General features: G+C 45.9%; 2 protein-coding genes across 2 annotated transcripts; both read right to left on the bottom strand.

Annotated features, from left to right (window-relative positions):
- Positions 1–17: 17 nt before the first annotated feature.
- LOC307230874 (globoside alpha-1,3-N-acetylgalactosaminyltransferase 1-like) lies at positions 18–7,371 on the bottom strand. Its single transcript, XM_080001347.1, has 3 exons — positions 7,178–7,371; positions 1,603–1,665; positions 18–1,283 (listed from the first exon to the last, which is right to left on the bottom strand). Exons 1-3 carry the CDS (start codon positions 7,209–7,211, stop codon positions 325–327), a joined length of 1,056 nt encoding a protein of 351 aa, XP_079857473.1. The 5' UTR covers positions 7,212–7,371; the 3' UTR covers positions 18–324.
- Positions 7,372–10,741: 3,370 nt separating this feature from the next.
- On the bottom strand, positions 10,742–24,932 carry pcsk1 (proprotein convertase subtilisin/kexin type 1; the record flags this gene model as incomplete). Its single annotated transcript, XM_080001399.1, has 14 exons — positions 10,742–11,158; positions 11,640–11,801; positions 11,901–12,034; positions 12,464–12,621; positions 13,892–14,125; positions 14,223–14,323; positions 14,412–14,624; positions 14,728–14,900; positions 15,411–15,499; positions 16,933–17,009; positions 18,700–18,846; positions 22,925–23,047; positions 23,167–23,271; positions 24,744–24,932. 14 exons carry the CDS (start codon positions 24,930–24,932, stop codon positions 10,742–10,744), a joined length of 2,322 nt encoding a protein of 773 aa, XP_079857525.1.
- Positions 24,933–27,734: the final 2,802 nt, after the last annotated feature.

Here is a 27,734-nt window from a genome sequence, read left to right as displayed (position 1 = left end):
CAGAACAGTGTGTACATTGAAAACAGGGCCTTGTGCCTACAAATGCGTCTTACTACCAATTCGACAATGACAACAAGAATATATATTTTTTATTTTCTACTTCAATAAAAAGCTCACAACTTAAAAAACACTGCTGCTTTTATTTTGTCACAGCCCAACTCTTATATTTTACCCGCATGTCCTATTATCGCTCTAGCGTGATAATCGCCCGGCGGGGACCGTTACCAAAGGAATGAAGACAGGATAACGAGAGGTAAGCGAGGGCCCCCTACGGACCCCGGCCGAGCAGACCAGCAGCGCGGCGTCCAGTCCTTGTCCGGCCGCTCAGCAGTTGCGTTGTTGTCTCTTTTGCTCGTCCAGAGCCTCACACTGCCTCCCGAGCGAGACCAACCTCTGCACGGGCACGTCGGCCGACAGGGCAGACTCCCACCAGCTGTACTCTGGCGACAGCACACAGGTGGGCCTGTGGTTGATCAGGTAGCGGTTCAGGTAGCTCTCCTCGAGACCCCTGGCCATGAACCCGTTCTCCTGGTCACGCAGGATGAGCAGGGAGCAGGTGCGCGCCATGCTGTACACCTCTGCCACGAGCCCTCCGTACAGCTCCGAGGTGTAGTAGTAGTCGCCCTCACCCTCCTCCACGCAGGCCGATGAGCTGGTGTCAATTTCATACGGGAAGGAATTTTGCGGCATTCCGTACAGCTCGGGGTGCAGAGTGGCGACCAAGTCTCCGAGGATTTCTTCTCCCACGGGGGCCACAAACACCTGGTCGACGTCGGCACAGAACACGTATTCCACCTCGCTGCCGATCGGGTGTTTGATGGCGGCGGCGAGCAGGTCCATGCGGCGCTGGGCCAGCCTCTCCCAGCCCGGCAGCTCGGCCACGGGGACCACCTTCAGGTCCCTCTCGGGCCCCAGCTGAACGGGGGGATCCAGGGTCCGGGTGTTATCGGTGAGGACGTAGTACGTGACCGCACCGCCGGGGAGGAAGTGGACCTCGGCCGACGAGAGGAAGCGGCGGAGAAACTGGCCGTAGCCTCCCACTACCAGGACGAGCAGGCCGGTGCGGACGCCCTGCTGAGCGAAGGCCGCCCTGCGCCTCGCCGAGTCACTGCCGTCCCCCCACACCAGGGGGGCTCCCCACGGCGAGAGGAACGGGGACGGCTGCCCCATCGACCTGGCAACCACTTCATCAGTCATCTCTCCTCCTTTGTCCGACCCAAGACCATGAATGAGAGGGTCAGATGCTGCCATGTTGACAGTGGCCTTCTGTCTTTGGAGAAGGTCTGAGGAGATAGAGACATGTTTAGGGGGTGTTGTTGTCTCTGTTAAAAGAGACAAAGACATGCAACGTGGAACAGGAAACGATTCCGTGGATGAGTGTGGAATTTCATAGGAACTGGTTCCAATTAAAACAATCTGCCGGTAATTGCCACATGATCTCGACTTTACACATGTTCTATTCAACAAGAAAGGGCTGCGCGAAAAAACTGTGCCGCGCGGCCAGGAAGCCTCCTGTACTCCGTGTTGTGTTTGGTGTTTCGTAAATGCAACAGCCCCTTGGCTCAGAGTGTCGCGCCAGAACAGGTTCCACAGCACACTCACATATGAGAAGAGACAGGAGCAGGCAGTACAGGACCGTCTGTTTTCTGGTCACTCTGACCGGCCCTGTGGGAGAGGACACACACACACACACACACACACACACACACACACACACACACACACACACACACACACACACACACACACAATTAATATCACAATTAATTATTGACACAGAGGTCACATATTGAAGTGCATTCAGACAGACAGATGTTCCGAGCCTTGCACGGGAAGACGTCCTGTATGGTGACACCACTTGTTTCCTGTTTCTCTGCATGAAAGTACAGGTTTGAATATTCAATACACAAATATTGGCAGACCTGGATTATCTTTCGGCATCCTATCCATTGGCGCAAAAGTTCCATATCTTATTTTGCAAGTCAAAGCTGAGCTACATCTTGGAAACAGACCATTAATGATAAAAATAAACGGTGCCTGTGTAGTGGAGGGCATTAACGTTTCTTTCTCTGGCCTTCATGGTACACTCACTGGCTAGCCAAATACCAATTTTAATATGTCTAAGTAGATCCACCTGCTCCTCTGTAAACAAGTAGTCAATCTACATGACTCATACTGTATCACTTAAGCTTTACATATAATCCAAATGCAGTCTGAGTGAATAGAATACATGCAATATGATATAAAGATAGAATTACACATTTTATGGGACACTATCATTGCACACAATGGCTTGCCATGCGACGGTGCCCTGTAAAGACCAAATTTATTACAATTATTATGACCATTTTTGTAACAGTAATATACAAATCTGTCACCAGAGTACCAAAATTGCAAAAAAGTACCCATGCCGAGGGTACAATGAGTCAACATTACCTCAGAGTAGTGGTTCTCAACGCGGGGTTCGGGGACCCCCAGGGGTCCTTCAAGAGGTTCCGAGGGGTCTCCAGCAAAATGATTAACAGCGAAACTTAAACTTACTCACCATTATTTAATGTAGAAGATGTAAGAACCATTTGAGAATGTAAAATAATTACTGTTACGATCATAGTTTCACAGTTATCTCCCTAACAATAGTATACACAGGTATGGAAGTTTGGTCTAAATCATAAATAACTTAAAATCTTCTTAGATTGGGGTGCCAGAGACTAATTCAGTGGTATTCCAAAATTATTTTTGCTGAGCCCCCCTCCCTAGAATTCCAAGGAATTAATGCCCCCTTCGCAAAAAAGACAATTCAAAACACACACACACATATACACATATATATATATATATATATATATATATATATATATATATATATATATATATACACACACACACACACACACACACATATACACACTACTCACAAAAAGTTAGGGATATTTGGCTTTCGGGTGAAATTTATGGAAAATGTAAAAAGTTCATGCTACAGTGATATTATATCATGAAAGTTGGGCATTTAAGTTAAAGCGTGCAATGGTGATTTCCTCATCTCAAACAATTTATTGAAACAAAAGCCAACAACAGTGGTGGGTTTACCACAACAAAAAATGTCAACGTCTCAATAACTTGTCATGTGCCCTTGAGCATCAATTACAGCTTGACAACGACGTCTCATGCTGTTCACAAGTCGACTTATTGTCTGCTGAGGCATGGCCCCCCACTCTTTTTGAAGGGGGCCCTCAGGTCATTGAGGTTCTAGGGTACAGAGTTACGAGCCTCTACATGGCGACTCAGCAGATCCCATAGGTTTTCTATGGGATTCAGGTCTGGAGAAAGTGCAGGCCACTCCATTTGAGGTACCCCAGTCTCCAGCAGCCGTTCCCTAATGATGCCACCTTGATGAGCTGGAGCATTGTCGTCCATGAAGATGAAATGAGGCCTGTGTTGTTCAGGCAGGGGCACAATGACTGGATTAATGATGTTATTCAGGTAGTATGGGCTTGTCACTGTACCATTCACAAAGTGTAGGGAAGTTCTGTATTGACTAGACACACCTGCCCACACTGTAACACCACCACCACCAAAGGCTCGTCTGCTGACAACAGTGGCTGATGCATAGCGCTCTCCTTGACGTCTCCAACATCGTTGGCGGCCATCATTTCTGCTCAACGTGAATCGACTTTCATCAGAGAACAGCACTGAGGCCCACTGGTCCCTCGTCCAGCGTAAATGCTCCCTGGCCCGTGCAAGACAATGATGACGATTGCAGGTCATCTAGCACGCAGACCACGCTGATGTAAACGGTTTTGAATGGTCTGACGTGACACTTGGGTGCCTCTCACCTCCCTTAAATGTGCCTGGAGTTGAGTGGCATCATCATCCGGTTCTGCAGGGCACAGTTCACAATGAAGCGGTCATCAGTGTGGGATGTGGCCAAAGGACGTCCACTTCTATGCCTTTCTGTGACTCTTCCAGTCTCTCTGTATCTCTGTTGCAAGCTGCTGGTGACACTCTGTGACACTCTAGGCTCAGTGGCCACTTCCCTCTGAGAACATCCTGTTTGAAGCCTCACAATGGCGAGGTACTGTTGATCAATTGTTAGGTGTCGTCTTGGTCTCATGATGTAAAAATGTGAACAGCATGATGAAGAGGACTGTTTAAATACCAATTCTATTTGAACCAGGAAATGTATTGGTCAATTCATGGATCAAACACCTGTTGTGAATTTTGCCGTTCAGCTCCTTGTTAGAGAACAGCAAGTTGTGCAAAAAGTACTGAAACATTGTGGACATGTGCATTCAAAAGTTTAGAGAAGGTCAAATTAAGTTCACCTGTAAAGTTTATAGTGCATTTTAGGTTCATCCTGAAATTTCACCCGAAAGCCGAATATCCCTAACATTTTGTGAGTAGCGTATATATATAGTAAACCAGGTTGAGCAGTCACATTAATGTGTAGTATATTTTGTCTATTCACACAGGCTAATGGGGCAGAAAGGTGCACAACTAATGAAAAAATGAATGAATAATGAAAACAAATGTCAATATGCACAAATTTTGTTCATTTCTCTGATACCATTCGATTTAGAAATGTAAAATAAACACAGTTCATGAAATGTAATTGGTCATGTTAAATGAATGCTTAAAATATACACTCACTGAGCACCTTACGAGGAACACTATACTGACACTGGGCGAGGCCTTCTTGGTGTGGATTCCACACAATGTTGGAAACATTCCTTTGAGATTGTGCTCCATGTTGACGTGATTGCATCACAAGTTCTGCAGATTTGTCAGCTGCACATTGATGCTGCGAATCTCCCGTTCTATCACATCCCAAAGGTGTTGTGTTGGATTCAGATCCAGTGACTGGGAAGGAAACTGAACAACGTTGAACTCATTGTCATGTTCATGAAACCGTTTTGAGACGATATCTGCTTTGTGACACGGTGCATCATCATGCTTGAAGTAGTCATTAGAAGTTGGTCAATTGTAGCCATGAAGGGATGCACATGGTCAGCAACAATACTCAAAATTATGGATTGGTGTTAACGGGCTCAAAATGTGCCAAGAAGAAATCCCCACACCATTGCACCACCTCCACCAGCCTGGACCGTTGACACATGGCAGGTTGGCTCCATGTATTCAAGCTGTTGGCATCAGATTCTGACCCCACCATCCGTGTGCCTCAGCAGAAAAATAGATTACTCAGACCAGGCAAAGTTTTTCCAGTCTTCAACCGTCCAGTTTTTGGGGAGCCTGTGCTCGCTGCAGCCTCAGCTTTGTGCACTTGGCCGACAGAAGTGGAACCCGACGTGGTTCCGCTGTTGGAGTCCGCCCGCCTCAAGGTTCCACGTGTTTGTGCCTTCTGAGATGTTTTTCTGCTCACCACAATTGTAGAGAGTGGTTATCTGAGTTGCCGTAGCATGTCTGTTAGCTCCAACCAGTCTGCCCGTTCTCTGTCGACCTCTCTCATCAGCGAGGCGTTTCCGTCCGCAGAACCGCCGCTCTCTGGTTTTTTGTTTTTCGCACCATTCGGAGTAAACTCCAGAGACCGTGCTGTGTGAGAGTCCCTGGAGATCCACAGTTACAGAAATACTCAAACTATCCCGCCTGGCACCAACCATCATGCCACGGTCGAAAAACACTGAGATCACATTTTTTTCCCCCGTTCCGATGGTTGATGTGAACATTAACTGAAGCTGCTGATCCGTATCTGCATGCTTTTATGAGTTTCACTGCTGCCACGCGATTGGCTGATTGGATAATTGCATGAATAAGTAGGTGTACAGGTGTTCCGACTGAAGTTCTCAGTGAGTGTACATTAAAGTCGACCAATTATGCAAAACTCACTTTTTCAGTGCTTGTGCACATTCATGTGGGTCTCTGATGGACCTTCTAATACACACACTGTGATATAAGACGGCACAGTCAGTTTTTCGTGAGATTTCTAATTCAGAAGACGTCTGGTGAAACGAGCAATTCGGCTTTGCTGCCATGATACAGGTCACCGAGGGCATCATTCTAAATAGAACAGCCCCGCCATCTGAGTGACTCCATCCATGGCTCAAGCGCAACCGGACCCACTAGCATCAAAGCAAAGGGCTAAGCGTGGGAAGTGCCCTACGGTTGGCTGTACAGACCAGCACAATTTTTCTAACTGTCCGTGACAAAACTGCATACCATTGAAATGTAAGAATTTAAAAATGTATTCTACAGTGCGTTTCTTTCTGCATGTGTGTGTGTGTGTGTGTGTGTGTGTTCTCCGTGTTCCTCCAAACAAAAGCGTAGGTGTATATATTTTATTTATTTTATTTTATTTTACGAAGTTTCCGCAATTGAATGAAACAAAAAAAAGCCCCATGCCGCGCCGTAACCCCGCAGCGCTCCAAGCGTTGGACACGGCGGAGAATGTCGGAACAAACGTATAAATTAGGTCTTGTAGATCCAATGAGTGAAAGGAGTGAGTGAATATTCAGCAACTGGATTGCTTATTTCTCGCCCCAAAATTGTTCAGAAACTGGTTTTGGCAGACTGCTAAGCTGAAATCAGTGAAAGGGTAAATACAACGAGAGCCGGAGTGAAGCTCAAACTCCCTTGGCTGACGGAACCTGTGGCCTCGGGAGGCTGGCTCCACCCATTTAAACAGAGCGTCAGGAACACAATGGATTTAGAGGCATAGACAGAGGTCAGGTCAGGCCTCCAGGTTAGAAGGGTTAGAATGCATAACCTTAGTTGTATTTTTTAGCAAAAAAATAAAATAAAATCTTAAAACATGTTTTGTGGACCTCAGAGACCCATATGAACTTGTGTAAGAAAGAGCATCACAGGTCTACGTTGACGGGCCTCCTTTTTTATATCTTTCATTTTCTCGCACCCCCTTGCAAATATCAAACGATGTCAGAGCCCTAATGTGCATCAAACTGAGGGTCCTTGACGTGAAAAAAAAGGTTGAGACTAAGTGCCTTAGAGGGTACTGTCCGGTGTGACAAGCCATATCAGACCTAACAGAACTTTATATGAGAGGACAGAGTGATCAACTCTCCTGCAACAAAAGCCCCTCTGGGAAACGCTATTGGCAGAGTCGTGTCAATCCCTGAAAAGCATGCAGTTTCATCCGAGCACAAGGACGCAGGCCAGTCCCAGATCCCAGATCAGTGAGCGGCAGCAGGGCCGAGGTTGTACTGACCTGAGGGCGGCTTGCAAAATGAGAGGAGCGCCATAGAGTCTGACCTGGAGCTGAACGAAGCCAAAGCCTCTGTCTGGGACCTTTGACTTCAGCCAAAATAACCTCTCTCTCTCTCTCCCTCTCTCTCTCTCTGACGTCCCTCCTCTTTGCCCTCTTCTTTCTTTCTTTCTTTCTTTCTTTCTTTCTTTTTTGGTTTTTATTTTCTTCTCTTTGCTTCTTCCCCCTCTCCGCTCCCTCTCCTCCCACCCCCCGAGCGCCGCGCGGCGCGTCCCCGTCTGGATCGCACCCAGGACCCGCCAGATGTGCCGCGGAATCTCCTCAAACGGAAAGATTTTAGGAATGCGGCTCGGATGTCGAGAAGAAGAAGAGCAGAAGAGGCTCAACTCGTACTCTTTGGAGGTTTTTTTGGGACGCCTTCTCTGAACGTTCTAAGTCGCGGTTTTCGTCATCTAAAACCGGGGGGCGGGGGAGACCCCCAACCGTGGTCCGCGGTCCCCTAGGCGGGTCAATAGAGGAATAGCGTGGGGTCCATCGCAGCAACATTATTATTTTTTTATTTTCTTTTTGCTTTATTAAAAGCAAACAAACCATTAACAACGGACCATCAATAATAAGGGTGGGGTTTAGGATTCATGTTCTATTTGCCCAGCGATGTGCAGTTTATTGAAGGCAGCTCAAGTTTATACAACCTTTCTATGCCGGGACAGAGCTTTTTATGCGTAGTGGGTCGTGTCATGAGAGGAGAATCCCTATCTATTTACATTTAACATTTAAATTAGTGCCATAAGATAAGACAATACTTTATTAATCCAAGGGGTGAATTCAGGTGTTGCAGCAGCAAAGCAGTGACATTCAACAAAGTGATAAAAAATAAAATGTGAATTAAAATAAAATGAATAAATACGTGTGAGATATACCTTTTAAATATCTAAAATGTAGGGAAAATAAATGCATGATCCTGAAGTATTCTTAAAAAAAGACCACCGCTCATGGTGAGCGAATGAAGCAGTCATCCACCCCCCTGTTTGTTCCACAGGGTGTCATTTCCATTCTATCCACCAGGTGTTTACCAAGACCACGTCAGACGCTCCTGGTTCCAAGGAGCCCAAGCTCCACCTGTTTCGAGGGGTCGTCGTGTGTTTTCCAGTCCCAGGGGTGAACCTCAAAAGCATCATACTCCATATACATGTGTCTGGATGCCTTTGAAATAGAGCTTCGTGCTGATTGTAAGATTCAAAATGGAAAAGTAATAACTCGAGTTCATGCATTAAATCTGTTCCAAAATTCATAGTTAATTACTTACATATATAAATAAATATAGAAGAGGCAGAAAACATCATGATATTTGATTAAAAAAAAAATTTTTCTCTGTTTATCGTTAAATTTAACATTTTCCTTTCTATTTTCTAATCGGCTGATTCGATCACATGTTAAAGATTCAGAGACACCAACGGGTGTAAGTTCATTGAGGAGCTTATCTCCACCCAGAGATTTCTTCATAGGGAGGGATCCCTCACCAGAATGCAATGTTAAATTGCAATCAGATCCACAAAAACTCAAACACACTCAAGAGGTCACTTTGCAGTTTATTACGATAAATCTCTGTTGTTTTTTTTTTCTTTTTTTTTGGCGTACGTTCATACAGAAAATTGCGACAGAATATCAGCTCATGTAAACGACTTTGGACAGAAGCATCGATCAAAAGCTAAAAATACGAAAACAAACGGAATAACAGCTTCAGCTAATTACTACGGGATGGATGAAATTACAAGGCAAATGTAAACTATTTTATCCCCCCACCCCTCTCCCCTTCTTCAGTCACCTCGTCGGCAGAGAAGCAGCGGCTAAAAAGGTCACCAGGCAGACAGGCAAGCAGCTTCCGAACCATCACCCTAGAAAATAAGCTCGGGGGGTGGGGCCGGGGGTGGGGACTCTGCATAGAGGCTTCATAAATCCGTCATAAACGCTGGGACTACGGTTACGTTATTCGCACTGGACCAACGGAGACACATGGGCGAGGCTGCCACAGCGCGAGTTAAGGCGCTCGGGACGAATGTGCTTTGAGGGCGTCGGTGCAGAGCTCTCTGTCCGCCGGGCGGGGCCGCCGGGTGGGGTCCGACCGGCCCCTCGGGCCACGGTGATACCGGCGAGAAAAAAGGAATACCCGAGACGCCATTTCGCAGCACGCGCTCACGCTAAAATCTCCAGGGCGCCCGGAACGATTCGTATTTGTAGCCGTCGCACTGTGGATGGAAAGTAAAGAAGGTGGCAGCCGTTAAGACCAAAACACACACAAGCTTCTTTCTGGACAGCAAACATTTGGCAGTGTTGTAGTGGAGTTCATGGTTCCATGTTTCATGAACTCCACTGATTTTGCAACTATGGAGTAAAACTACACTAAAGTTAAACAAACCAACCAAGGGATTTAATGTTTTCATATACTGTATATATTATTTTCATAAATTATGAGGAATCCTTAGAAAAATATTTCATTTAATGCAGCATTGTACTGTACTTTTACAAAATAAATAAGATTGCACGAGGAGGAGGAGAGTTTCGGTCGTTTCAGTTTGAGTGTATCAGCATAACAACTTTCCTACAGGCTCTTCTCATCATGTACTCAACCACATACATATGGACTTGGTTTTTAATTTAAAAAAACAAGATAAAGATGATGAATTCCCTGGGGGGGGCGGGGGGGGGTACTTTCTCATAGAATGCTCTCGATAGTTTTGATTCCATGTATCTGCTACTTAATACTCAGGAGGCTGCACAATACACTTGAACACACCCTTAGGGATCGTCGGAGCTCCTAAAAAACAAGGCGGCTCAAACCTCCTTTTTACCTGGTTGATACTGCTTCAGTGAAATGACCTTGAAAGTCGTCATGGCCTCCAGGAAGCTGAGGCTGTGCCCTGCCATTGCACCAAATATGTTTTGTGTAGTTATGGCATGAAATACGATGGTTGGAAAGCAGATCTCCGAAACCGGACTACAATCATTGTCTTGGTATAATATAGTGATAGTATATATATATATATATATATATATATATATATATATATACATGTAGATAACAACTACAAAAAGGAGTCCTCTACGGTTGGCATGCAGGGGTTGAAGAGACAAGAAGTCTTCTATCCGGTGGCTGGAGTGACTCAGACCTCTGTCTAAAATGCCCGAACGGACGAGTGAAAACGGCCTCAGAGACTCGTGGTGAAAACATCAGAAATGCATATCTGAATGTCTTTTTTTTGGGAACTCAGCAGAACTGTAAGGAAAAGTGTGTGTGTGTCCCCCCCCGGCTCTAGCTTTTCTCGCTTCTCCTCCGCCCCGGTCATGCCTGACCTCCTCCCCGTCCTCTTCGTTTCTAGCCCCTTCCGTCTTTAAATCCGCCCCCCCACCCCCGCCCTTCATTCTTCCCCTCTCCTCCTTCCCTCCCTTCTCCTCCCTACCTCACCCTCACCCCTCCCGTCTCCACCGCTACACGCTCCTCTCTTCCACCCCCTCCCTCCACTCCGTCCTCTCCTATGCACCCACTCCCCTCCTCTCCACCTAGGGTCCTCACTGGCTGTCCTGGGCTATCATGTCGAACATGGCCTGCAGCAGCCGGTCGTCCCTGTGCCTGTAGGGCTTGGTGCTATAGAAGCCGTCGCTGTAGTCGCTGTAGAGACTGTCCGCTCGGCCTCTGTCCTTGTTGATCCTGTCCAGGGCCTGGTAGAGCTGCTGGGGGGGGAGGTGCGTGGGCCGAGGGAGGCGCCCGTCGCCCCGGTGCGGCTTCCTGCGAGCGACGGGAGCGTCGGCGTTGGAGGCCGGGGTCTGTCTGTTGAACGCCGTCTGCAGGAGGCGTAGGAGGGCCAGGGACGGGGAGTAGGGCGGACCCGGGTCTTTCCGGAGCGCCTGCTGGGGCTTGGCTGGCGGGGGTGGCGCTGGAGCGTTCTGGATCCTCTGTGGTTGAGGTGGATTCGCTGGAGTGGGCTCCTAGATGGTTGGACGGACGGAGACGGGTCAGACAACAAGATGAAGCACATGGCCTCAGAAATCATACTTTCGTAATACCCGTTGAAAGGATTAATGTCATATATTTTCAATAATCTTGAACCTTTGCTCTGTCTCTGGATCCGTAACGAAAGGATTACATGGTCATTTTCTATTTCAAATCTCTGTCACGGTGGCTAAAACCTCATTTTTACCGACTGCACCCTGAGCTCCTCACACAGGTTTATATCATTTTGTCTCATCAGCGTAACGTCATAAAACCAAACCGCTGAAAAATGCCGATTATGTAACAGTAAATGTTATCTGTTTTATTTGTGTGAGAAATAACCATTGCCAGGGGTCAGAATTTAGCATTCAGACTTGTGGGAGGCAGTACATTCGGACTCTGTGACAGAGTGTAAAGATAGTGTTTCCAACTAGAGAACGGCAGTTAGAGCCATTACACCTGACGCCGTGCACTCACCTGCATCATGTCGTCCATGTGTTCCACGCCACGGCGGTCGTTCTGCACGGCGTTGTAGGGAACGTACACCCTGGGTTTCTTCATGTGCTCCGGCTTCTCAGAGGTCCCGTGGAGGATCAATTTCCAGCTCAGAATCCGACCCTCATTCTCCATACGCCCGGACTGTAAAAAAAACAAAACAAACAAACAAAAAAAGACAAAAATGTCAGTTTAACTTTGGGAAGAAGAATCGGCTCCACTTATGGCGGGCGTGCAACTCACCGTGTCGGTGATCTTCAGAGTCCACGTCCCAGCGGGGTCTTCGCCCCAGGTGTGGACGGACATGAAGTCCCAGTTCCTGAAGCCGTTGGAAGACGTGTCCCGCTCCCTCTCCGCCAATAACACCGTGTTGGTGCCTGCAGGACGACAAACGCAGGCACACATCATTTTAGGAACAACCGCTACCTTCCACTACTCATAACTTGAGAATATTGAATCCATTCTTTTTACTGAACAGTACTGACATAGATAGTAATCTAAACCAGGGATTCCCAAACTGGGATTTGCAGCCCCCTAAAGGTCCATGAAGGTACTGTTATTTTATTTTTTATATAAAAAAATCATGAATACTGACTTGGACCCCTGGACTAAGAACCGTTGGAACATCAGCAGAATATTCTTAAATATCTGACATTGAGATCTTGGGATGGGACTTTTTCATTGCGGACACACTCCGACACCAAAACCCTACATGATTGGTATCAGTACCTGACTAGTGTTTGTTTACACATGGTATTTGTTTATATGGGTGTGTGTGTGTGTGTGTGTGTGTACCACCTTCTCACCTGACGGGGAGGTGAGCGTGATGTGCAGGTCCCCCCTCCTGGTGTATTCGATGCTGACCTCCACCTGCACGTGCTCCAGGGAGCGCACTGCGTTCTCCTGCCCGGCGCAGGCTTTAGTGGGAATCTCTATGGTGATTTCCCCGGCGGCTTTCAGTGCCCTGTGGGGATGCATTGAGATAGCAGCTAGGGCATCAGAGACACGCAAACAGCACTCCACAACAACATCAGCCCATCATGTCTGGTATGTTGTCTTATTCCCATAATATACACGCGTTAGGTCCGCTGTTTACTACCGCATGTGACGGCCTCGGCCACACATTTGATATAACTGTACAGCACACAGAGCGTGCGGAAATGATCTAACATGCACTCAACACAGAACTGCTTCTGTGCCAGGATACGTGCTTTGGCCAAGCCCAAATCTAGATTTAAAACCTGCTCAACATCGCAAGAGGCAGCAGACAGGAAACACGCACGGACAGATTTTGATGCACGCAGTCATTCACGAGGAAAAGAGTTAATCTCTATATCTGGTGGACATGAATGAAAGGATTTCCGTGTGCGAGCTGGCATAAGGCTGGGGGAGGGGGGGGGGGGTTGCAGACCACTTACCAATATAAAAATCCAATCCTCGGGATTAAATTGAGGTGGAGCGACGTAGTAAGGTAACGGGGGGAATCGCTGCTGCCGAGTGTCATGATCTCAAAGCGGATGGGGAATTGACACTTATAACGATACCAAACTGTCCACCGTGCCCTGCCGTTACTTCCTGGCTAATGATGTAATGCCGTTTAAGGTTATTTTGGGGACAAAGCATTGCAACTAAGCCTCTGCCCCTCAATTTGGACGACTATTAATCCTGAAAGGAATATAAATGAAACAGGGTGAAATAACAGACTGACAGTGGGAGGAAATTGCTTCCTCTAGGTAATGCTCAGGGTTTCATCTCCGGCGGCTTATCATTTGGTCATTTAATCCCATTGTGCGTTATTTAATTTTTATACCGAGTGCTCCATGCAAAGGAGCACATCAAAGGAAAATCAGTTATTCTATTATCTGTTATTGCAAAAACATTGTTTTTATTCCTTGCTCACGGCCCCGTGAACTGGCCAAGGCATAATATTTTGTTATTGTCGTGATTCCCCGTGAAAAGCAACAGATGCGTGTTTGGTAACGCAGATGGTTATATCACTTTGCTTTATTGGATCCCAAATGATGGGAAACTAGGACATCTCTCCCTCCGTAATTAAATACTTAAAATCTGGCTGGTTTTATTCACTACATAAAAGTGATTCTGTACGAGAGCGCTCGTAAAAATCCTCACTCGATCCTCCGCTCGTTATTAGATCGCGACCCAAAGTTTACCTTCATTCAGAACGTCAGAATGCCAAAACACACCAAATTACAAAACACACAGCATCCAAATACCTGGGCTGAAAGGTGTCGTCCCTGACGATGCACTGCATCTTTTCCGGGACGTGTTTCCATGCGGCCGGGTCGGCCAGTTCCACCAGAGCTTTGGCGTTGAGGAGGCCGAAGCCGAAGCGGCTGTTGACCATCAGCCCCGCCCCATTCCTCTTCCAGCCGGGGTTGTTGGCCAGCGGGTCAAACTCCGAGGTCCACACCACGATGTGCTGCAGGTCCCTCCAGTTCAGATCCGGACTGCAAGGGAGTAAAGAAGGACGGATGACGATGATGTTTTATCTCGATGGTAAAACCCAAGTCTGAGTCGAAGTTTGAGCATTTCGGCGATGCATACTTTTGTTCTAGTGCTAGAGCAAATATCCCAGCAGCCAGCGGAGCGGAGGCAGAGGTTCCGGTGTGAGTCTCGGTGCACTCGTTGTGCAGATCGGCGCTGGTCTGGGAGCAAACAGACAGATGAAGTCAAAACCAATAAAAACGGCGTTTGAGGGGTCACTGCTGTCGAGCGGAACAACAAACAACTCACGATCCTCTGGTCGGTGTAGTCGCCGCTGCTGTACGCTGTGGCGAGGGTGGAGGAGCACTTCTCGGCGTACCACGGGGAGAGGCCCTGCTGCGAGGCGCTGCTGATGGAGATGGTGTAGAGGCTGTCCGTGTAGCCGTCACAGTCGCAGTTATCGCCCTGGCGACCGCCGTTACCCGAAGCCCACACGAAGATGGAGCCCTTCCCCCCACGACCCTGACAGAGCCACAAGCCGCCGTCAGCTGGTGCGTCGTTTTACCACTAATTATTCAAGTATTTCAGCGTTTGAGATCAGACTGGCTGTCGTAGTAATAACTACCTTCTGGATGCCGTATTCGAAGGCCTTCTGGGCCAGGCGGCCGGGGCCCTCCACCGTCTTGCCGTCATCGTTGGGCCCCCAGCTGGCGCTATAGATGTCCACGTGCCCTGGATTGAAGCCAATGGAGCTGGCTTCAATGGCGTCTGTAACGATGCCGTCCAGCATCCGTATCCCTGTTTCATTTAAGAAACCAATCAATTACACATTGTTTTTTTAAATTAAAAAATTCTATTGAAATGAAAATGAAATTAAAAAAAGGTTTGGATAAAAGACCCAAACTAAATATTGGTTGGATGATCACAAGCACATATTGAGGACACTGGCAACTATTTTAAGACGGTCAGTCAGCTTGTGAGTTGAGGGCACGGTGAACCAGCTGGCCACTCTGACCGCGCCGCGAGGTCCCTCATGTGGGAAACTATAGTTTTGGTGGATCGGAGCTCAGCGACTTTTTGGAGGGTGGCCTCTCGCCAAAATCCGGTGCGAGAACCACGTCTCTAAGCAGTGAAACCTCCTGGCTCCTCTGCACCGTCAACACACCTGGGGTCATGCACTCATAGTAACCGGAGGCACCATTAAGAATCCGAATCGATGCTCGTCACGTCTGGTTGTTTAGCGGAGGATGCCGCTGCTCTCTGACTTTGTACATCGGCCTTGAAAGTATTTAAAAGTGAAACTCTCACCTCCAACCTTGGAGTTGTACGCCACGCCCACACCGCATTTATTGTTGTCTGCTTGCATGGCAATCTCCCCTGCACATCTGGTCCCATGCCTGAAAACAAGCAACATTCAAAGAATTATCAATGAAAAAATGCCCCCAAAAATATATTATTATTATTATTATTATTATTATAATAATAATAATAATTATTATTATTATTATTAATAATAATAATAATAATAATAATAATAATAATAATAATAATAATAATAATAATAATAATGTGACCGGAAGATTATGTTGAGTGTTTTGCAAATAATTACACAAGTTGATCACACAAGCATGAAAAACTCATATAAACCTAATTGATTTATTTTGAAAAACACAACTTTCTGCTGTGTCTCACTCTTTCACTGGCAGAGGAACCCAGAGGATGGCTGTATGACCAGCGTTTTAATTTTGTTTCTCCTGTAAAATAACACGCTGTGTTATTTTGGAAACATGTGGAAACATGGTGTGTGCAGCATCTGCACTAAATGGAAGCAGAACTCCTTCGGTCATGTGGTGATTATGTGTCTGGGAGAATGGGCTTTGAGACGGCGAGAGCTGATAATAAAAGACAACAAAGACATAATTATAATTATAATTATAATTATAATTATAAAAATTATAATTATAATTATAATTATAATTATAATTATAATTATAATTATAATAATAATAATAATAATAATTATTATTATTATTATTATTATTATTATTATTATTATTATTATTATAATGAAACAATAATGATAATTTTTCAGGCATTTTACCAGTAAAACAAATTGCCTTTTTGATTGTTGTTTCATTATTACCTTATTATTATTATTTTAATAATTATTATTACGATAATAATGAAACAATAATGATCATTTTTCAGGCATTTTACCAGTAAGACTAATGCAATTTCTGGCAGAAGCAAATGGGGCAGAAATAAATGAAGTAAAATGAGTAAAGAAAAATAATAAGGTCTGGTTTACATTTGTGCTGTATGTAATACAGTACAATAAAGTTATGAATAATTTGACAGACCCTTTCTCATGTCTCATTTTTCGAGCGCAACCCTTTGGCTTTAATTATTCAGTTCTGTTTGTTCCGTTTTGTAATGATAATGTTCAAATAATGCTCATCAGGGACAATCCTAAAATCCCACTCATTTCAACAGCCATGTGACATGATGCTCTGTCGCACAAATGATTTCAAATTGCCGTCGCCACAAGCCGGTGTGTTCTGGTCCCTGTCTGGCCATTTGAAGCCAGCGTGTGACACGTGCGTGTTAAGCCTCCCAGGCATGTGGCGTGCACGGCTGTGATGTAACGTCATCTGCTGCCACAGGGAATCATATTCAGCTGGATTTCATGTTTTATTGAACAGATGCAGCCGCTCTTCAATCAGGGAGATTCCATTTTCGGATCAATATACTTAAAACGTATGTCAATAGCAACGTTTCCTCCGGCTGCTCCCAGCCATTCTCCGACGGCGTTTCTTGACGGGGAACTCACTTGTTTTCGTTGGTGGAGTCATATCTGGGGAAGGGGTCGGGGTCATTGTCGTTGAAGTCGTAGCTGGCCGCTGCGTCCTGTTGGAAACCGAGACAGAGATGAAGAGAAACGTTCTTTATTCTGCACTGGGTGGATGTCAGTGGACATCACCGATTAAGAATGATCGGATGTTAGGTTGTCAGCGTCTGGGCGTGTATGAGTGTGTGTGTGTGTGTGTGTGTTTGTGTGCATACGTGTGTGTGTGTGTGTGTGTGTGTGTGTGTGTGAGTATGCGTGTGTGTGTGTGTGTGTGTGTGTATGCGTGTGTGTGTGTGTGTGTGTGTGTGTGTGTTTGTGTGTGTGTGTGCGTGCATGTGTGTGTGCGTGCGTGTGTGTGTGTGCGTGTGTCTGTGTGCGTGTGTGTGAACTGCTGTTATTGAGACAGACTGCTTGGTTGTATTAGCATCGGCTGGCAGAGAGAGGTAGACATGATGAAATGGCTGGAGCTGGGGCATTTATCCTGAGGGTGGATGGGAAGTTGGAGGCTCTCCTTGTTTGTTCTCACGGCAACGGCTGCCAGTTAACACCATATAACACGCTATAGCACTGATATTATGCACGGTTTATCGTTTAGCTTTCATCAGTTGGAATTGGGACGCCCGAAAGGAGATTTCCAGTGAGACACTGTCAGATGAACTGTGAGATATCCCGGCGCTGCTCCCGGCCAAGCTCTCCCAGCTGGGTGTGTCTGACTCCGCCCGCAGGCGCATCACCCACTTCCTGTCTGACACTAGACGGCATGTGAACCTGGGAAAAGACGTCTCTGACTCTTGGACCACCCTCCCTCACCGGACAAGCTCAGCAGGGGATGTACTTCCCGCAGCAGCTGAGGGAATCAAACCTGCCGAAGACAGCAATTGTGCACTTCTACACCTCCGTCTTTTGAGTCCGTCCTCATCTCCTCCATCACCATCTGCTATGCTGCTGCCACTGCCCACGACAGGGGCAGAGTGCAGCGTGTCAGTCATTCTCCTGAGAAGCTGGTTGGCTGCAACCTGCCATCTCTGTAGGACCTGCTCGCCTCCAGGAACCTGAGGCGAGCAGGAAGGATTGTGGCCGACCCCTCCCACCCAAACTTTTAGAGTCACGCCCCTCCGGCGGGACGCTGCGCTCCATCAGGCCCAAAATCCTCATGGCATATCGGGATCACTCCCATTCATTCATGCTAATACGTTCCAAAAATAGCCTGATTGTCGAGGATGAGCATCGTCCTGCTTGGCCGAGCTGCATTAATTAAACAGCGTGGACTTAATTGCAGCGTCACTGCTTTCCATCTGGCCTGATACATCCCTTTCATATCTCCCCTCTCTCTCTCTCTCTCTCTCTCTCTCTATGGGCTGGGGCTCTTGGAGTCCCTCAGAGTTGCTCTGTACACTGCAGCCTCGATGAGCCTCTGTTCAAACGACTCTCTAATCACTGTGCAGTCATTCAGCCCAGATAATGACGAATGCCGTCAAAATAGTCATTAAAACGCTGGCGCTTCCTTTTCCTAATGACAAACAAATCCCTGTGTAATTAAATACAGTCAGCGTAGCAATCTGCTGTGGTCCAGCTGGAATCAAACACTCAAAAGATGCAACCCTTTAGATAAGCAGCCATTATTATCATACGGTGCATCTATTTAACGCCTCGGCGAATCGCCTTGCAAGGCGTCACCGGCAGCGTTGCCACGGGTAACGGCGGGCTGCAGGCGACGGAGGGGCTGTCTCCATGGAAACACTTTCTTACGTAGTTGGGGTAGATGTCGGTGTGGTTCCACTCCAGTCCGTCGTCGAGGACAGTGATGACGACTCCTTTCCCCGTGATGCCCTTCCTCCACACGGGGATCACGTGCAGGTCCAGCTTGGGGAGGGAGGAGGAGGTCCGGGTGTCTTGCTGCAGGACAGGAATGAGGGGAGGAGGAGGAGAAGGATGAGGAGGAGAAGAGGAGGAAGAAGAGGGGAAGAGGAGGAGGATGAGGACGAGGAGCACGAGGAGGGAAAGAGGAGGAGGGGAGGAGAGGGGAGGAAGAGGAGAGGAGGAGGACAAGGAGGAAGGAGGAGGGGATGAGGAGGAGGAGAAGAAAAGGAAGAGGAGGAGGAGGAGAGGAGGAGGATGAGGAGGGGAAGAGCAAGAAGAAGAGGGGAGGAGGAGGGGAGGAGAGGAGGAGGAGGATGAGAAGGGAAAGAGGAGGAGGAGGAGATTGGAGGAAGAGGAGAGGAGGAGGACAAGGAGGGAGGAGAGGAAAAGGAAGAGGATGAGGAGGAAGAGGGGAGGAGGAAGAGGAGGAGGAGGAAGATGAGGAGGGAAAGAGGAGGGGGGAGGAGAAGAGGAAGGTAAGAGGAGGAGGAGGACAAGAAGGGAAAGAAGAGGAGGAGGAAAGGGGAGGAGGAGGAGGAGAGGAGGAGGGGAGGAGGAGAGGAGGAGGGGAGGAAAAGGAAGAGGAGGAGGATGAGGAGGAGGAAGAGGAGTCGTTTAAACACTAGTTCATCTCTGTCATTTAACTTCAGCCAGAGAAATCGCAGTCATCAGCAAAATGCAGAGCAGGGATGGAGAGAGGGAGGACACACGGAGAGAGATGGTGAGATAGAGAGAGGGGGGAGAAAGATAACTGACGAAGACCTCTATCTCACCAGGATCTGTAACCCGGGGGTTACCGGCCTGGTGCTTCGAAACGCTCCCTTCCACCATCAAAGGACAGCGACCGCCTGATTTAATCCAACCCTCCACCCGAGCACTTTCCCCCGATATCAGCCATCACAACCCCCCCCCCCCAAAAAAAGAGGTCATCCCAGCCCATGGCTGCTGTCTCTCCCATTGACCTTTGGAGGATTTCCATGATGAGCGGTCGGGTGCTCGAGTCCTCTCCCCCTCCAAGCACCTGAGGGGCGGGGTGGCCGCCAAGAGCCTCTCACGGTGCCGCTGGGAGGCTTTCAACGACCAATACAGTGGCACCTCTCGTCCCCGCAGGACGCACCTAATGCTCTCTCCCTCCACCACGCCCCCCCTCTCTCTCCCCCCTGATGAATCACCCTAGCCCCCCGTGTCTCTCCAACTACGCGACCGAAACCTGGTTATCACATGTTACGAGGCAGGAAGAGGGTTGGGTGGGGTGGGAGGGGATCCAGGCCTGCGATAATTGGATAAGCTGTGGGGGAGCGAGGGATGGGTGGAGGGGAGGCCCGGGGGTGTGTGTGTGTGTGTGGGGGGGGGGGGGGGTTGCATGATTCAGAGATCCAGAGACGGCACTAAAAAAAAATAACTCTGTCCGTTCCTTCGCTCTTTGCGCATTATGCACAGCCACTGCGGAACGCCACCCCGAGACGTGAGTCATCGCTGTGATGTATCACTGCCTCCCTCGCCTTCCCTCTCTCAGACTCTCTCTCTCTCTCTCTCACCCTACCACTCACCCCCCCCAGCCTTTTTTTCCTCCTTTCCTGTAACCACACCGTCTTTGTCCACATATCCTCTCTCTCTCTCTCTCTCTCTCTCTCTCTCTCTCCTCATTAAGCTTTGTATTTCATCACAATGAAGAGCAGTGGGCAGTGTCCCTTGGCACTCCCGATAGAACAGGAACACAAATCCTGATCGTCTCACAAGCTCGGTACATAATCCAATACATAATGTTTATCAGGGCAATTAGTTTGGAAAAGGATTTTATCGTTAACCTGCCCACGTCTGCGCTGCGCTCCGTTTGCCGCTAAATGAAATGACTCACTTGTTGACTTTGAAAGCAGCTGAAAGGTTCACAACAGCGCGACACACACAGAGGTTCCCGTCAAACGCGGTGAACAGATACGCAGGGCTTAAAAAAGACACTGAGTGGACACACACACACACACACACACACACACACACAGGTATAGGCGGTTTATCGTGTCATCTCGAACAGCAGGTCGGCAAGCACACAATGAAGACCCATTTACACCACGCACATGCACACATGCGCGCACACATCTACACACACAAGAGAGAAGACTCTGAGGCTGCTAGTATGAGTCACAGCCTCGGATGACATTATCGGCCGGTCAGCCACTCCTGATAGTTAAATGGGCACTCATCCCTCCTCTCCTTTGCCTGCTCTCTGTCCCCTTTATCCAGCTCCTCCACCATTCAAGTTCTCCCTCCACAAGTTTCTTCCGCACACACACACACACGCACACACACACACACACACACACACACACACACACACACACACACACACACACACACACACACACACACACACACACACACACACACACACACACACACACACACACACACACACACACACACAATGATGCTTCCTGAATATTTTCATGCCTTTTTTTTTACTTCATTTCTTTGAGCCGTGACGCTGCCCAGTGCATGGCTCCACACAGGGAACTCGTTAAGCCACTCGTTTGCTCAGCAAACGAGTGGCTCGTGCCACGTGTCACCGAGCAGTATTTTGTTTTTATAAAGTACAGTAAACAGCACTTTAAGACCAATTTCATTAGCGATATCCGCTCAAATACGCACAAAAAATATGATTCATCTCAATTTGCTTTGCTATTCTCCGCAGCCTGTGACTCATGTTTGGCTTGTGTAGACGGAATTGGGAACAGGGCTGCATCTTATTAAAGTGACCTGTAAAATAAGCCATAATGATAATGACCATTATGAATTGAGGGGATAAATAACACTGTATTACACTAATTTACCACCTAATTATTTTCTAATCTTGACTGCAACATTAACTGCTTTACCAAATAAGGTGCATAGAATAGAATCACACATTATGTATTCTGTATTTTTCTATATATTTGTCAACTTATTTTTATTAAATGATCTATCTATCTATCTATCTATCTATCTATCTATCTATCTATCTGTCTATCTATCTATCTATCTATCTATCTATCTATCTGTCTATCTATCTATCTATCTATCTATCTATCTATCTATCTATCTATCTATCTATCTATCTATCTATCTATCTATCTATCTATCTATCTATCTATCTATCTATCTATCTATCTATCTGTTTGTTTGTTTATCAATTTATTTATTTATTTGTTTGTTTGTTTACTAGTTTATTTATCTGTTTATTTACTTATTCATAATTTCCAGACTGTTCATATTTTTTATGTATATAAATTATCTGTAGAGAAATGCAGAAAGTAAAAACATATATTAATCAGTTATTATGTGGTTTTGATTATAATTTTAAATATCCTGGACATTCCTGGATATTCCCGAAATAAGTCACAGAAGTGACTATCAACTAACTCCAATAACACAATGTACCTGTACCTCATGTAGGTGCATAGGATAGAGCTTTGGACAGCCGCTGAGCTTTGGGGCCTCAGTGTTTTCCATTAAAAAACACCCTCATTTGTAAAGCCTGGAGCGGGCTGAGGCCAGGCTGGAGTGGATGTGTCAGTAATGGATCGGAAACTGATGCACAGCTGACACTCTGCTGCTCTGTGGTGCAGCTTGGCCTCAATGCACTAAAAAAACAACGCATGCGACGTAAATTGGGTGTTATAACGTGCTGATGCACTCTAGTATGCTGGATTAACAGCCAGCCCTCCACACAGACTGTGTGACCAATTACACAAATGGATATCTCAGCGAAATGAATGAAATTCTATTGTGTTTTTGGAGGGTGGGGCTGGGGGTGGGGATTTAAACATGTGTGTGTTTCAGATAGCGTGAGGATTTCTGGGTAAAAAACATACTCAAACATGCACATGGATATGTGTATGAAGACACCAAGGAAAAAACACATATGCACACACAAACATACACACAAACATATATTTATATATTTATATATGTATATCCTATCTTGACACTGTGTCTCTATCACACACATAGCTTCCGAACTGTTCTTGAAATGTCAATTGGACACATTGACGGAGCAGCTTCTTAATGTCTGTATAGTATTTCACCCTGTCGCCACTGTGCTGGTGCGATGGCACATTTGAGGTGGTTGGGGACGTACCAGGTACCACTGCTGGTTCCACATGGGGTCGTCGAACAGCTTGTCCACAGGACAGTCTCGGCACACGCCCAGAGCGGCTCTCTTGCTGCGCCTCTTCTCGTACTGCTGCTCCGCCCAGGAGACCTGCTCAAAGCCACGCGCAGCAGCAGAGGCATATGGTTATGGGTCCATTCCATCCAAGCACTCTGGGTGGGGGTGTGTGTGTGTGGGGGGGGGGGCATTGACCGACGGAGGCCACTTACCCGGTCGTCTTCCGACAGTCGCTTGGTGATGTGGCTGGCGCTACGTCTCATCCTGCGAGGATGCAGGCGGTGTTTGAACAAGAAATGGTTCTCCAGGGCCCCAATCTGCCAAACAGGAAGAGGGGTTGAGGGACTCTAAATATTTTATAGGAGATGACGTGAGACCAGCCATCTGGTCACAACAGCTACTTACTGTAGGTTCAGTGCTGAGCTTGCATTGTACTCTCTGAGGTATTTTGAAAAAAATTTAGTTATAAACAGACTAGATGAACTGTGGACCGCTGATTACTTTCCCACTGAATGACTTGATTTGATCAGATGGACCAAGTCGTTAGAATTGAAAGACTATTAGGCGAAGGAAACATACTCCACATTAAAATAGTAGACTGTCATTGCTTAAGGTCTCTCACTGACTGAAATGAATATATAATAATAATAATATAATATAAGATTAAAATGTGCTTTCTCACAGTAGCAGAGTTTGATGCTTGACCACACAATGTTAATGGTGCTGACATGGTGACACAGTGATACAAACACTACTTACAATATGTCATGGTAGCCATGATACCCGAAAGCTCAGTTAATTATTAACCACTGTTGTTAGGAGCCACAGGTATACCTGTATTAATGAAGTAGCCACTGTCGCCCAGTGGAGACCTGCTGTGTTTGTATGAGGAAAAGTCCCCGGCTTGTTTAGGCAAAAATGACTAAGAAGGTAAAGGTGGTTTGATTGGGGAAATAAAAATACATCTCTGGTTATGGGTTATCTGATCTTTGTAAACAGTGAGTCATAGATTTAATTAAATGTGTATGTGATGTGAGTACATCGAGTGAATTTGGCCGTAGCCATCGTAAAGACCTCAGACCTCCCCACTGACCATCCAAGCAATGCAAAACAACTTCCTCAGTTATACTCACAGTTAAAAATAACAATCCTCAAGCCCTTCATGCTGTGATTTATGGAATGTCCTTGCCGGGTTAACTGTAATACTATACCATCAAGTATATATTAATTTTGTTGGCTCATTTGGAGCAAGGTTCAAATAATGAGGAAACTGTGAAGAAAAGCTACAGAGTGCAGACTACAGCTATCACACATACTTTGATTTAGAGGAATTCTATGTTGGTTCAGTCAACGCCAATGTAGGTAATGATGATGATAATAATAATAATAATAATAATAATAATTATTATTATTATTATTATTATTATTATTATTATTATTATTATTATTATTACAATATTAAAAATAATAACAATCTAATAAAATCGAATAATGATAATAATAAAAATAAAATAATAAAATAATAATACTAACAATAATAATAATATTTATAATTATTATTATTATAATAAGATCAAGAATAATCTTCTTCTTCTTCCGGCTGCTCCCGTTAGGGGTCGATAAATTCCAATAATGATAATAACAATAATAATTATTATTATTCTAACAATATTAATAATAATACAAATAACAACAACAACAACAATAATAATAATAATAATAATAATAATAATAATAATAATAATAATAATAATAATAATAATAATAATGATGCAGGGCTGGTGCCTACCTGTCGGACCAACTCGTAGTCCAGTTCTTTGGCTATAGCTTCTGCAGCAGCGAGTCCTCCGGGGATCTCCACAGCCCACTGGTTGAGGTACTGTCGGTCCCCGGACGAGGTGCCCGAGGAGCCGGTGAGCAGAGCGCACAGAGCCGCGACAACACAGCACATCGCCGCCGCACGACATCTCACTTCCATCTCAGAGAAAAAAACCACAGCAGGATGGAAACAAAAAGAGGGATATAGTAGATCTTAGATGATGACGTAAGACTCCAGTGCACGGGATGAATAAAACACAGATCGTCCGGGTCCGGGTCTTCTCCAGGGAGGGTGTGTTATCATCTGTTCCCCAAGACCTGGCAGCAATCTGGGCGCGATGAAGGGACCGTGGAACCGGCTATCAGGGAAGAGGCTAGTGGTAAGGGGAGGGGTCGGCGTGTGTGTGTGTGTGTGTGTGTGTGTGTGTGTGTGTGTGTGTGTGTGTGTGTGTGTGTGTGTGTGTGTGTGTGGTCACGTCACACATCCAAGGCTCTGACGTAAATCGTGCGTACACCTGAGGTGGGATGTGCACCTATGGGGAGGGAGGGACGAGATCCAGCTAAAAATACCTCACATTTTCCACAGGGTGAGACTGGAAAAAGAAGAACGGATATAGACATATTGGCAGCACAAAGCCGCTCCCAGGTCCCTTGTATTTATCGAATTTAAACCTACACACAAGGTTTCGTAGAGTGGGAAGACACGGATCCACACTGTCCTCTTTTTATATTGTTGTTTGTGATCCACTCTGTCCTCTTTTTTTTTTTTAATTGTTATTTGTGATTGTGGCAGTTTTGCCACCACACGCCACCCAAATGGTGTTTTCAGGGCCCTCCGGCACAGAGACTCAGACGACGATGGGTTGTCGACACGAGTTTCTTGTAGAGAGGAGGCTAGGTGGAATTAGCCAAGAGCAGATAGAACATGCCGTGACACGGGCTCCTATCCTGGGTGAGTGTGTGGATGGGGGTTTTAACCTGCTGCTTGTTAGCCCAACCAATGAGTGTCAGGTGTGGCTGCTCAAGCCATCCCATCCACCACAGTGATCCACTCTGTCCTAATTTTATTGTTATTTATGATCCACTCTGTCCTAATTTTATTGTTATTTATGATCCACTCTGTCCTTTTTTTAATGTTATTTGTGATACACTCCATCCTATTTTTTGTTGTTATTTGTGATACACTCTGTCCTCCTTTTTTAATGTTATTTGTCATACACTCTGTCCTGTTTTTTGTTGTTATTTGTAATACACTCTGTCCTCTTTTTCATGTTATTTGTGATCCACTCTGTTCTCTGTATTTTTTGTTATTTGTTATACACTCTACCTTCTGGTTTTTATTGTAATTTGGGATTCACGCTCTCCTCCTTTTTCATTGTTATATTTGATCCACTCTGTCCTCTTTTTTTATTGTTATTTGTGATCCACTCTTTCCTCCTTTTTTATTGTTATTCATGATCCATTCTGTTCTCTTTTTTATTGTTATTTTTGGTGCACTCTGTCCTATTTTTTTTTATTGTGATTTGTGATTTACTCTGTCCTCTTTTTTTATATTATTTGTGATCCACTCTGTCATAATTTTTGTTGTTATTTGTGATCTACTCTTTCCTCTTTTCTATTGTTATTTGTGATCCACTCTCTCCTCTTGAAGGTAAAGATGCTGCTGGTGACGTTACTGTCACCCGCATGTCACCGAGATTGAAATGCACGATTCAGCACCGATGCGCCTGGACAGCTCCCTGTGTACCAGGTCACACACTACCTCACTGTATACAGTATATACACCCATGGAAACAACAAAACACTTTCATCATCGTTATTGAAATAAAAGGCTAAATCTGTGACGTTCCTCTGCTGCAGAAATTCATATATTTAGCCAATTAGATCCCAAATCACTATTTACGGTAGATCCATTCATTCTTCTATCGTGGCAGAATTGCCCATTGAAATTGATGTCTAACAGATTTATAGCTTGCTGCAGCACAGGCAGAGATGCACCTTGCCCGACAGTATGGTTCAAACACAGAACCCACTATGAGTAAGAGGCTTAATGGAAAGTTTTTAACATTAATAGGACAGGAATAGGCTTTGTTCAGTAAGCTGTTCACTTCCCAGGGGCTTCAATATCACGCATATACCTCTTAATATTGTTGTTTTTTTGTGCAATTACCCAGAGGATCAGACTTCTGAAACACATTCAGCTGCACCTGACGGTGAACACACTCAAAATAGTGAACTAATAATTGTTTTCCTATGGTATAATTATCTCTCCATATTTCAAAGTACAATCGCACAAGTGTTTGATTCCACTCGCTTAATTGTTTTTATCTCAAGGCCTGCCCTCTTGTCTTAACGCTGCCATAAGACCTCCTTTTTGAGACACATACAGTAGTGTAGCACAAACAATAGGAAAGATGCCAATATTGACCTTAACAACTGAGAAATCCAATTACTCAGTTGAATGGGAATCTCTGGCAAGGCAGCACAATTCACAAGATAGATGTTCATTGGGGACTGAGAGGAGTGAGTCATCTTTATCAGCAAGATGTCCTGAAATTCCCAATACCATTATAATGAGCAAAGTGGAGAGTGGATGAATAACGTGGATGAATAAGAGTGATATCTTGTTGATCTGGTTGTCTGCAAACAGACTTGGACCAGATAAGAGCTGGCCTCTGACTTTATCTGCCAGGGGATGTACACTTTGCCCAGAAGTGCCCACTCGGGCATGGGAAGACACACAGCTGAAGGTTCCGGGGCTTCGAAACAGCTGACAAGACCACTATCTGCTAAATTCGAGGGGAAATAATTGATGTGCTGAGAGAAAAATAAAATGGCTTCCATAACCGGATGGGATATGACATCATTCCTATTGATTCCCGGCATCCTCTGTAACTATCACTGAGGTGACCACCACTAGCAACTGTTGCTATGGTGTAAGGTGTAATCTAGCTCAGAAAGC

The sequence above is a fragment of the Zeus faber genome (genome assembly GCF_960531495.2).
Source record: "Zeus faber genome assembly, chromosome: 5".
NCBI lineage: Eukaryota > Metazoa > Chordata > Actinopteri > Zeiformes > Zeidae > Zeus > Zeus faber.
This window is presented reverse-complemented; position numbering and strand designations above follow the sequence as displayed.